The sequence below is a fragment of the Equus quagga genome, chromosome 3 (genome assembly GCF_021613505.1).
Source record: "Equus quagga isolate Etosha38 chromosome 3, UCLA_HA_Equagga_1.0, whole genome shotgun sequence".
NCBI classification, from domain to species: Eukaryota; Metazoa; Chordata; class Mammalia; order Perissodactyla; family Equidae; genus Equus; species Equus quagga.
This window is the reverse complement of record NC_060269.1, coordinates 104,974,008-104,986,206: the sequence shown is the minus strand read 5'-3', so window position 1 is coordinate 104,986,206 and position 12,199 is coordinate 104,974,008. Positions and strand designations below refer to the sequence as shown.

The window sequence follows — 12,199 nt, the reverse complement described above, 5'->3', positions numbered from 1 at the left end:
CTTATATGAGGAAATGAAATCCTCTTACTTATCACCCTGACACCCAAGAAGGTCTTTGTCATCTCCAAAAAGGCTTAAAATTTCAAGACCCAACCTTCTGCCCCCTTTCACAGTTTATAAAGCAAAAGGCCAAAACTCATGCTCCCTTCTAGTTCCAACAATCTATGATTCAAATAGGGGTAATGGCTCTCTTTTTTTGTTCAGTAGTGTCCTGGTGAGGGAATGATTTTACTGTCCCTTTTCTGTGGGGTCCTGTTGTTTTATCTAAAAGGAAGTGAATTACAACAGGATGACAAGGCCACAAAACAAAGCCATTTAGTTTTACAAATCTATTATGTCGTCCAATCTGTTTTATGGGCCTGGTCCTATTATAAACCAAGAAAAACCCTAAAACAAACTTTCTTCCTTTCCATTGAAAACATTTACAATTTTATAATTGTTTTTCAAACAGTTTCGCCCCCAGTTTTTTCCCCTTATGTGTGTGCATTTGCAGGTTTTCTTTTTCCCCAGAGCCCCTTCATCCCACTTTCTTAAACATACAAAACATTCAGAGACAAGAAACTAGACTTCAAATACAAACTGCTGACAACTGTCAGAAGCACTTGCCTGGGACATTATTGACTGTGGCTTCAATGAATTAAGCTTGATTCACTGCGGGTGAATCATTTTCAATGCAGGGCTGTTCAGCAGTAATTGGCCAAGAATCCCCGCTGCGAAAAGCACTTGTCAAATAATGCTTGTTTACAAATATATCTCCAGACAGCAAAAAGTGGCAGTTACTGAATAAGTTCAGGGCCACCTCCAATATTCATAGCAGTGGACATGCTTCCCTTACTTATTAAATCTCTTAAAATTTTCACTTGTTGATACACTTGCTAATATTTGCCCTATCTGATCAATCTTAGATAAGTTTTTTGCTAAATATGCCTCTGAATTATTTTATAATAAAAAAGTTTTATGCTTTATACTGTAGTTCAAAGGTTTCTTCCACATGTAATTTATGCCTAATATATATGCCAAGAGAACTAAAGAATATTCATCTTATCTTAGAATTCAGGCTAAAGAATAAATTTTCCTCTTATTATCTATGATCCAACATATTCTGACATGAATTTCATATCAATCCAAGATTCTAGATGTTTGGCTTTTTCTGTTCAATTCTGCTTATTTATGTTTATGAAAGTTAAACTTAAAAAATGAGTAGAATATCGGTTATGAATGTAAACTCACATTTATTTCTATCTGCCTTGAAATTTTTCCCTCGCATAATAGGAGCATTCATATTAAGACACATTTATAATATATATACATATACATACTACAGTTTGGGAAATCACTAAGAGTCTATAGCTTGCAGAAAGCAAAGCATATAAGAGCAAGTTATTAATGGATTCAGTGTACACATCAAATCTTTATGCCCCTGATCTTCCAAAGTACTTCCAGAAACAATCAAAAACAAACTTAAAACTCCAATCTGAATCTTTAAATAAATAAATAAACAAACTGACTGCTGGTGTAAATTTCTTCATATATTCTTGTTATAATAGCACTATCATGGAGAAACAAAAAAGAAGAGAAGAACATAAATTTTACAGAAGAACAGAAATAAAGGTCTGGGCTGATACTAATGGAAGGATGGAAAACTGTGCTGGGCAGAGATGGAATGAACGAGATGAAGTCATATATATAAATGGGATTTTATTTCTAATTAAGTAAAATAGTGACATGTTCTGAAATGTGCCTAAACAGCAGACTCGCTTTTCTTTTTCGTATCTCCAGGGCACTGCGTGGTAAGGCACGCTCATTTTTGGTTAGACCCTTGCAACCCCCACCTCACTGTAGCCCGAGTTTGCCGTGTGTTCCACTAGCTGGGGTGGGCACAGCACTACGTGTGGGGGTGAAGTCTGTAATATCAGCCCGTCTACCTTGCGCACGTTCAAGCTCAGCTTACACCGCTTTAGGAGACCGGTGCTATTTCCTTGCTTCCCTTCATTTCTTCCTTCCTCTGCGTCCTCCCTGCACAGTCCTGGCCCTTGTTGCCATTCAGGGTCACCCTCCCTGAGACTTCATTTCTTCCCGTTTTCTAACCAAGAGCTACTACTCCCTTCCATCTCTACATAGGCCCCCTCCTCCATCACACCTGGAAAAAACTGAAATATAATGGGAACACGAAAGGATAAATGACATTACTATTACTCTTTAAATCCAAACCAGTGTGCCCCTTTCAGTGGAATAAAACAGTTAGTAAAAAGACTCCTAATCCTGCCATAATCCTCCGGACTTCTAACACAATGAATCTAACTGAGATGTTAATAAAGGGCTACGACTTCAGAAAACACTTCTTCAACTTTATGGGAAAGGGAAAAAATGCAGATTGCTTGGGTTCAGCATGGGAGACTGCAGATAGATGGATAGATAGATCGATCGATAGATAGATAGATAGACAGATAGATGATTGATAGAGCGAGCTATATATAATCCTTAAATCAGATTTTAAACAATAAATTTAGGGGTCCAAGAGAAAAGTTCATGAGGTGGGGTGGCGAGTCTCGATCTGCCCTGCTTTCACACGGTTCCCAGGGAGCTGGCAGCGCTCCGAATCCAGCTCAGCGCCTTCTCCTACAGCCAAGACACAACCCGTGCAAGTCACGAGGACACACACGACTCCGCGGCTGCGGCTGCTTCTTTCCGCTCCAGCGTCCCCTGCCCCAGGAATAGGAGGTATTTTTAAAGGTGCTGTGCCTCACTCGTGGCATCTGGAGCCCCAAATCGAAACCTCAGCTTTCCAGCCGAGGGGGTAGAGTTTTCGCGGTGGAGCTGACCGCTTCTTGTAGCCCTAATCGGGGTTGGAGATGCTGTCCCCCACCCTAGAGGGATGCGCCCTAGAGCTGACACCCGAGCCGGGTGAGAGCCGCGAGCGCGGCTGGGGTGGCCGGAGGCCGCGGGCTGCCGGCCGAGCGCTGCGGGCCGGGCCGCGGGGCTGAGCTCGGCTCCCGGGGCAGCGAGCGCCGCGCAGGTGCTGCTCGCGCGCCGGCTCTGCCCTCCCAGCGGAAGGCTGGGACAGTCTCCTGGGTCCGGAGCGCAGGATTGGGGGTGGGGAGGAGGGCTGGGGATTCCAGCATCCGGTGCCTGGCCGGAGCCGGGCTTTTCCCTCTCGGAAACCCAGAGAGACGTGCCTCGGGGGGTTCCAGCAGCAACTTCCTGGCACGACGCTTCCCCCACCCCCTCCGCCTCCCGCGGCATCCCACCTTCCCGCCTTCTTCCAGTTTCGCCTCAGTGTGACTAGGAGCCCCACAAAGTGAAGGGCAACCTATAGTGTGGGGCGCCTTCTGTCCTTCGCCCTCCCCTTCCCTCAAGAAGTAACAGCTCTTGCCACCCACCCCAGAATAGCAGCTGGTGATGCCCTAAATAACAGCTCCCAGAAGGCACTTTCCCCCAAAATAAAAGCATCCAGCCACCCCCACAATATTTCCCACCGCCGGCCTCGAATAACGGTTTCTAAAAGCCTGATCTCTTCTGAGATCCTTGTCGCCGCGTTTCAAGCAGTTCCCACTCCTTCCAGCCCGAAATGTCACTTCTCCATGCGCTTGCAGTGACACCCAGCCGCACCCAACCTCCTGGCGCGGGTCTCTGACCCTTCTTTCCCCCAGCTTCCAACTTCCCAGCCCCCCGACCAGCCTCTGTCCACAGGCAGGTCCTCGCCCAGCACCCCGCCCCTCATGTCAAACAATGCACCCCGAGTGGGCAAGGAGCGAGCGAAAAGGCTAGCGAGAGCGGACCACGGATGTTCCTTCGAGATGAGATGAGGAGTGCGATGTGGTCCCCGGCAGCCGCGGCCAGCGCCTGCCCGGACCCGCGCTTCCAGGCCCCGCCTCGCCCCTCCGCCCCTGGTCTCCTCGGTCCCCCCCCCCCCCCCCCCCCCCCCCCCCCCCCGCTCTACCTTCGTTGCTGGGGCTGGCCAGGAGGGTCCGGAGCGCGGCGCACAGGACAAGGCACGTCCAGAGGGGGGCCCTGCGAGGGGCGGAGTAGCAGCCGGCCAGAGACGCAGGGGGGCTGGGGGGGTTCCTGCCACCGCCGCCCGGGGGCCGCAGGCGTCCCGCACCCCGGGGCCCCGAGCCCCGCATCTTCACCCTGCCGCTGCTGTCCCGCGCGGCTCAGTCCACGGCTCCGGCCTCGCAGAGGGGACAGGGGAGGCTCGCGGCTCCTCCTCGTTCCCCGTGGGGTCCTCCGCCTTCTGGCACGGGGCTCCTCCAAATGCAGGAACCACGGATCCTCGGAGACCGCTGAAGTTTGCTTCCGCTCCTCTCTGCCTCCTCTCCGGGGGCGGGGCGGGGGGGGGGGGGGGGGTAAATAAAATATTAGTGATGGTTGCTAGTGCAGTTCTGGATTGAACTGAAGGGTCTCCAGAAGGTCCCGCGTCCTGTTCCTTTGCCTCTTAGACTTTTAAGGATTGAGGTCTTCAAGTGCCACTGAGGGGGAAAAAATACAGCCTCCTTTTCAGTCTTCAGGGCTGAAACGCACGAAGGTAAGGAAGACAAGTCATTTTAAGTCAATAGAAATCCTCAATAAAAAGAGAAAAAAGCACTGTGGCTCAGGATAGAGGAAAACGAGTTGAGAAAATACTGGATGGAGAAAATACGAAAGAGGCGAGCAAAGGAAAAGATCCCGAGAGTTCCAAGAGGCTGGCTGGCAGGAGGAAATCGCGGCGGGCTGGGTGTGATGAGGGGAGGTCCTGGCGGTGGCGAGCCGACAGGAGCGCGGACCCGGCGGCGGCGGCCGGGAGCTGCGGGGCCCGCTGCTGGGAAGGAGGCGGCGTGTTCGCGGCTGGGAAGGCGAGGTTGCGACTGCACCGCCACGGCGCGCTCCTGCTGTGTCTGGAGCTCCGTCGTCTCCTCTGCCTCCCCGCTCTGCACCTCCCACCCTCCTCCCTCCTCTGCCCAGCTCTCCCGCCCTCTGCTGCTCGCAGCCTCGCCAGTGAGAATCTACTGTAAGTGTGAGTTGCTTAGACGAAGTCACACACCCACGGAGGGAAGTAATCTGGAGGCTGCCGTGGTGAGTGTTGCCTAGCGGTCTCCGGGAAAAGCGCGTCTTCCTCCTCGGATAATTAGGGCGAAGAATCCTCCCGAGGACAGCCAGGGGGAACGGGGTTCCCGGGAGGCGGAAGGGAAATCAGCCCCAGCTCAGCCAGCAGCCCTTAGAGAAGCTGGTCCTTGGCTTTGGCATATGTATTGCCTGCTGCCCATCACAGGCTTGTGGCATCAACAACCTTGTCGTCACATAGCCACGCATTCGCAGGCTCTGCGAGTCCGTGGCTAGTTTCTTAACCACCCATATTGCTCACTGCTGCTGACTCTTCCTCTTCTTCCAAGACTTTGGCGGCTGGAATGGGATAGTCAACATTTTCTTCAGAAGTAAATGTAGAATTTCTAAATATAGAGATGGTAGCTATGAGTGAGGTTTCAGGGAGTCAAAGAACTTAGCTTATGGAGGCCTGTAGCGTGCCAGGTACTTTAAGATGTGATGATTTAAGTCATTAATAGGGTGTTTTAGTGTTTTAGAAATTATATGATACCCAGATCCACGCAATTAATTCTGGTGAAATTAGCACGGGTCAAATAATTTCGGTTTTTTAAAAAATAATTTTAATTTTTTGTGTTCTGCACTGAGAGACAAATAACTAAGAAAAACAGTTTAAAACAATTAATTTTCTATGCTTCACCACTTTTATGTCTTCTCCTGCTTTTAAATTTTTCTTCAGTTTTCCACTCGTTCTTTCAAAAAGATACGTGTGAAGGGCAATTTTAGTATACTGACTAAAAAAAGAAGGCTGCAAAGTAAGTATGAACCAAAACATGTGATTTTAAAAGAAAGGCATCTTGTTTAATTTGGTGTATAGTAACTCCTGTCAAGACTGGGCTTGCATTCACATCTAATAAAGGCGAGTCTGCTCACCAGCTTTGACATCTAGAGTGTTGTTTGTCTTCACAATAAATTTCTTCTGATCTTTAGCTGATGACATTTGTTTTTTGTTTAAATATTTGCAAAAAAAGATGAAAGAATAAAGCTGCAGTGATGTAATTTGTAAAGAGGTGGAAGCTCATCTTTGGTTTTTTTTTTTTTCATGAAATGTTTTGGCACCAGAAATCTAAAAGCAGCTTCTTTCTATTACAATGTGCTCCAAATGCATGAAGCAAATTTAGAAGAATGGCAGTGAATCAGTCTTCCAGTTTGGCAAAAAGCCTCACAGTGAGACACAAAATTAAAATGTACGTGTCTATTTGAAGACCATTCCAAATGTAAACTCCTCCTCCCAAATTTATAGTTAAGTTACTTAAAAATATCTAAACAGAATGTCACCTAAGCTATCTAACGCCTAGGAATACATAATAGTGCTCATGTGAGACGTAGGCAGTTTAATGTGGCTTTGAGCTGTTTCCCTCACTGCTGTGGGCCTCAGTATCCTCATCAGTGAAATGAGGGATTTGAAGATGACTTCAAGCTTCCTTATCTTCCATATCCTCTGCCTTCTATGTTACTACCTTGTTCATCTATTTCCAACTATTTACCATTTACTACCAAATTACCAAATTTCTGCAGCCTAGAATTTAAAGCTTTCAACTGCAAAGGGCTTAAACAAATTTTTCTATTTTACACTAAAATTTTAAATTCCATGTCCCCTAAATTGTCTCGTACCTCTCTATTGTTACGTCTGTCACTCCATTCTACAGAAGTTCCACCCCCAAAGATATGTAACACCCTCTCCCCCCCACACACATTGCTTTCATCTAAATCCTACCCAGTGTTCAAGGAGAGTCAGCCATTTAAAGCTGATTTTTTCTTTTCTCAAAAAGAAGTGATTTGGTTCTCTTTCTCAAAGTATCCATAGCTTGTGATTTGTTGTCAATCAACACAATTTGCAATATTTTCTTAATGAAAAACTGGAGCAAATTATCTAAAAACTTTAAGTATATATATTAGGATAAAGAAACAGAATATAAACTAAGTATGTCAAAGGAAACCTGGTCAAAGAGACCCTGGTCACTATGGTGGGTAATTGTGTGATTTCCCTCCGAAGATAGTGAACTCGTTAAGTGACTAAGAATACAGAATGCAAAATCCTTTGTATTCTGCACCTTAAATAGCAGCCATTTTTCTCATGGTTGTTTTATAATATTTATTACATATCTTTGAAAGAATGAAAAGCTGTAAAATGAAGCCCAGTGACAGCAACGAAAGTCATTTTTTTTGATCTAATGAGGCTTAATCAGAGAAGACAATGACAGTGGTTTGGTTTGGGCCTCAATCTCAAAGGAGATCTTTTATTTGGCCATGTGCTCATTTCTTGGCAATTAAATACTTTTAGCATACTTAGACTGAACCATAGCATTGCATGAAAAGTAGATTTGTCTTTTTCCTTTATACTTCCTGCTTTGCACAAGAAAAGGCTACAACATCAGTGCTGGTTTGGATGTGCTATTGTTTGCGTTTCTCATTGTTAAGGATCACTGCTATGGCCTCAAGAGGTGAAAGTGGCTGCTGTCTTCCTAGATCTCTGCTTGGATCTGACTTTCCTACTAAGCTTTTGGGAAGAAAAGATATTCAGAATCACCTTGATAAGACATCTTGAAAGTTTACTACCCTATAAAAGGTATTATAGTTATATTTAATGTATTAATAAGCCTGAATATATCTTCACTGCATTCAAAGTAGAGCAACAAAAAGCAATCATAATAAGCAGATTTGCTGTATTCACTGAAGGTTTGCTATGTGTGAAAAATTATGTGATGTTTTGCATTAATTATTTTACTTAATGCAGATACTTCAACTATGATGTCAGTGTAATTATTAGCCCCATGTTAATGACAAGGAGACTGAGGAAATAAGGTTAGGGGACCTCAGTACTCTCACAGCTGGTGAGATGTGGAAATTTTAACTCATGACACTGACTCTATTTGAGAAAATTGTAATGTAATAGAAGTAAAGAATACATTTAATAACTGGTTGGTCAGAAAAAGAAAAAGAGGACTACCCAAAAAGTCTGCATTAATGGAAATAATAGATAAAAATATTCCAATTTTCAGGTTCATTTGAAACCAAAAGCAATTAGCCAAAAAACATAGTACAAAAAACAGTACAGGTCAGATAAATGAATAGGAGAAAACGAGAAACGAAGGATTCTAAATAAGCTTTACTTGGAGAAAAAGACTGTAGCATGTGCACAAAACTCTGCACACAATTTGTTTGTGTAGAATAGAGACAGTGGACCAAATCAAGAAAATAACAAGATTGAGGTGTGTGGACAGATAATACTAGCAAAAACAGATGGCACAGAGCCCATGGAAACCATGATAAAAACATAAGCAACAGTCTTTACAAAAATAATCTAAATAAAACCCCATAAGCTAAAGAGCATTTTTCCTGAATTATTGTATAATCTTAGCAACTTTTTACATAATTCTTTTAAATATTTTGTCACTTGGCTACATTCTTTCTTTGGGAGAAGTTGGGAAAAAAAACAAAAGCAAAGCAAAAATCTAACCCACGGTAGATTTTCGATATGAAATTATAAGATACCCTAATGAAACTATAAGATACGCCAATGAAGTTAACTTTTCAGGTTATGATTTGCTGAAAAGGATAGATATATGGCGATGTTAATTATTTTGATCCCAGAGGTGAAGATTAACTGAAATATATTTAAGCAATCAATAGCTCTTGAAGTTCACAATCAAGATAATGTTAATGTATTCATTATTTTATATATTGCATTTTACTTTAATTAACAGAAAACAAAAAATATTTTGATTTTTATTCATTGCTATTTTGTTTCTTAAGAATTTTTCTGAAGTCCTAGAATACTCTCTCTCTACTATTGACCCACATTTTTACCTATTAATGTTAAATTTAATTTTATTTAAATTTAATTGGTTATTGGGTGTTTAATTTAAAGAATAATGAGTTAATAGTCTTTTAATAAGTTTAAATATAGAAATTATTTCAATAGTTAATCATACATTAAAGTATTACTCATCAGAAACTTCATTTATTAAAGATGTTTACATCATAATCAGCACTCATTTGTTTTCTTTTCTATAAATATTGAGAACAGAATAAAGTCCTCCATTGTCCATGAGTATTAATTGAGTTTTGTAGCAGAGAATAAGGAATAAGATATTCAAATAAATTACAGTGAGCCAGAGGACCACAGATTTTTATTATTGTTGGTGGTGGTTGGTTTATTCTCCAGTCATTCCTATATCAATGTGCTAAGAATGTCCACGGTGCAACATAGTATTAGGCCAAGGCTGCTGTAGTTGATGAGGAGCCAAGTTGACTTGCCAGGAAGTTCTTTGGTTGTTGTTTGCCTCCAGCATCTTGGACAATTGACATTATGTGAAGATGTGGACACTGAAATAATGACTCTCAAGGCTGAAGAAGTAGAAAAAATGTTCGCAGAAGAGTCACAAGATTGAAGTGATACACCATGAGAGTGACTCATTTTGCTTAAAATTCCTCCTATTCTAACTCATCTTCTGGACTCCAGAAATATTTGCTGAAATGTGAAAAATTAGCTTATAGTACTTCTCATATTCAGAGGAAGGTTTTTATTAAACTCAATACATATTCTGACTTTAAGTTCAAAAATAACCCACACGTACAAGAACATATTATATAATATAGTTAGCTATAGTTTACTAGGGGGAAACTGATAAACCTGCTCAATGGCATAAGTAAAAAAAGGAGACACATGCAAATAAGCTTTTGATACCAATGTTGATTGTAGGTGGAAGAGACTTCTAGGTACAAGTTAGCAATGACAATGTCATGTGCTCTCATTCTCTGCTTGTGGGAAGTGAATCTAGAACAGCTTTTGTGGGGTCGTTTCACAATGTCATCAAATGCCTTTAAAATGTGGGTCGATTTACATCTAGCAATTATGTTTTTTAAAATTAAGCAAATTAATTAAAATGGACTGCAAGATTAAGCATAGTGGTATTTTTAGTGGATAAAAATCAGAAACACTCTAATGTTCAATAAGAAGTGTTGAATACATCTATACAATAAAACACCATGGAACCATTTAAATGCTTGGAAGCACACTTATGTACATAAAAAGATAGTTCTATAATATCAAATTTTAAAGGCATAATACAAAGCAAAATTTCTGAAATTTTTTAATAACTTGTGGGATGATTTGGATTTGTTTTTCTTCCTTTTATTTTTGTATTTGTTACAATTAGCATTTATTATTTGTATAACAATAGAAAAACAGAAGTAAAAAGAATCCCACTCATACACAAACACAAACACACACACATGCACCGAAGAAAGAAAAAATAATAAAGAAGGAGAAAGGAAGGAACAGAAAAGAGTTTAATGATGGTGATAATGAGTAACTTTATATAACCACAAATTAGTAAAACTGAATTCTTTCAATTAGTCCCTGCCCCTAAATCTAAAAACACTTAGAAGTAGTCATTTGTTTGACTTAATCTTTTTTTTGTGGCATGTCCACAACATTTCCAAAACATCGGACAATTCTGGGAGGCATAGTTTCTGTTGTGTACCTCTTGTTTCAGTACATTTCCTGTTGGAATCTCCAACCCTCTCACTTTATTGACAGTAGTTTTGCTCCTATTTTCTTTCCACACGGGCTCACCTCATAACTGACAATGTCCCTCTTCTTTTGCTACAATACATGTAGGCTATGAGTAGCTAATTTTCTTAAAATATGTGAAAAGAGCGGAGGATCATATCACGGAATCAGTGAAAACTGATATTTGACTTCAGTGCCCTAAAATTTTGTAGCCTGAATTATCACAGAGAATTTCTCTAAGGTGATGCTTTTCATCAAATTCTTTCCTGGTGTCCATTTTCCTGGCTTCCTCCTTTCTACCCTTCATATTTTCCTTCTTCAAGCACTTAAATTCCCATCTTTTCAACTAACCAGAAGATTTCCAAAATCATTTTCTTCAGTAAACCCTACTTCCAAAGATCCACAACAATCATGACTCAAAAAACCCATAAAGAGCTTTCCCTAGTTCTATTGGCTTAAAATAGAACCAGCTTCTAAAATAACACTTTTCCTTCATGTTTCCTCCATGTTACTTTTATAAACTTTTATAAAGACATGAAAGCTATATGAATAGGTCAAATACATATCATTAACTATTTTGAAGTGATAAAAAGACATAAGATGAGATTGGCCTGGTGGTGTAGTGGTTAAGTTTGCTGTACTCTGCTTTGGCAGCCGGGGTTCATGGGTTCAGATCCCAGGCACAGGCTTACACCACTTATCAAGCCATGCTGTGGCAGTGACCCACATACAAAATAGAGGAAGATTGGCACAGATGTAGCTCAGGCGAATCTTCTTCACAAGAAAAAGAAAAAAGACATAAGATAAACATGAAAATGTTAGAATGTTAGCGATGATTGGTACTAAAATTAGTTGATTGCATTAAAGATACTATCAGGCCTTTTTGTCTGGTAATTGAAAATGAATTTAACTGTCAGTGCTGATGGCCACTGAGGAAGAACATGACACAACAAAGGGCCTAAGCATGAACATAAGTCGCAAATCAAAACCATGATTTAGAATCCACCCATTATTTTTTATTTTTAAACCAGAATTTTTTTATTAAGTGGAAATTAATAAGATGTACAAAAATGGCTGTGTATTTCATAAACATATATTTTAAATATTAAACAATATTTTTCAGAGAACAAAAACATCTACTTAAAAAACTATATCTTCCTTTTCCTTACCTTTACAAAATATATTCCCAGTATTATTGTATCTAAGAATTAGATTCCATTCTGTGTTTATAAGGAACAATTAAAAATTGCCCAAAAGGCAGAATGGACTTGCCTGCTTTGTTCTTAAAAAAATTTTTCCAAACTCTTGCTCATGAGCATGTGCATGAACCCATCTTGCAGATTTACATAGTAGACTATTCTGAGGACAGCGGCTTTTGTAGACTTCCCAATGGGAGGTGAATAGAAGTGAACATTAGTACCCTCAAAAAGTAATGAGGTCTCAAAATGCAAACTTTTACAGCATTGCATTTTCTCTTAAGTTTTTGACTGTCAAAATTATTTTACTACACATGAGTTTTTGTAGACATTTCATTTTGAAATAATTGGAGATTCATCGGACTCTCCAAAGAAACAAACAAAGAAGTCCCATGTACCATTCCCT

General features: G+C 41.1%; 1 protein-coding gene across 6 annotated transcripts in view; it reads right to left on the bottom strand.

The window, feature by feature from the left end:
• The window catches only part of EPHA5 (EPH receptor A5), a 329,244-nt gene extending 324,939 nt beyond the window's left edge, over positions 1-4,305 (bottom strand). For all 6 annotated transcript variants that reach the window (XM_046657571.1, XM_046657573.1, XM_046657572.1 and 3 more), the window contains exon 1: positions 3,941-4,305. In XM_046657571.1, coding sequence (XP_046513527.1) covers positions 3,941-4,124 — 184 coding nt within the window. In that variant the 5' untranslated portion in view covers positions 4,125-4,305. The remainder of the gene's footprint in view (positions 1-3,940) is intronic.
• Between the last annotated feature and the right edge of the window lie 7,894 nt (positions 4,306-12,199).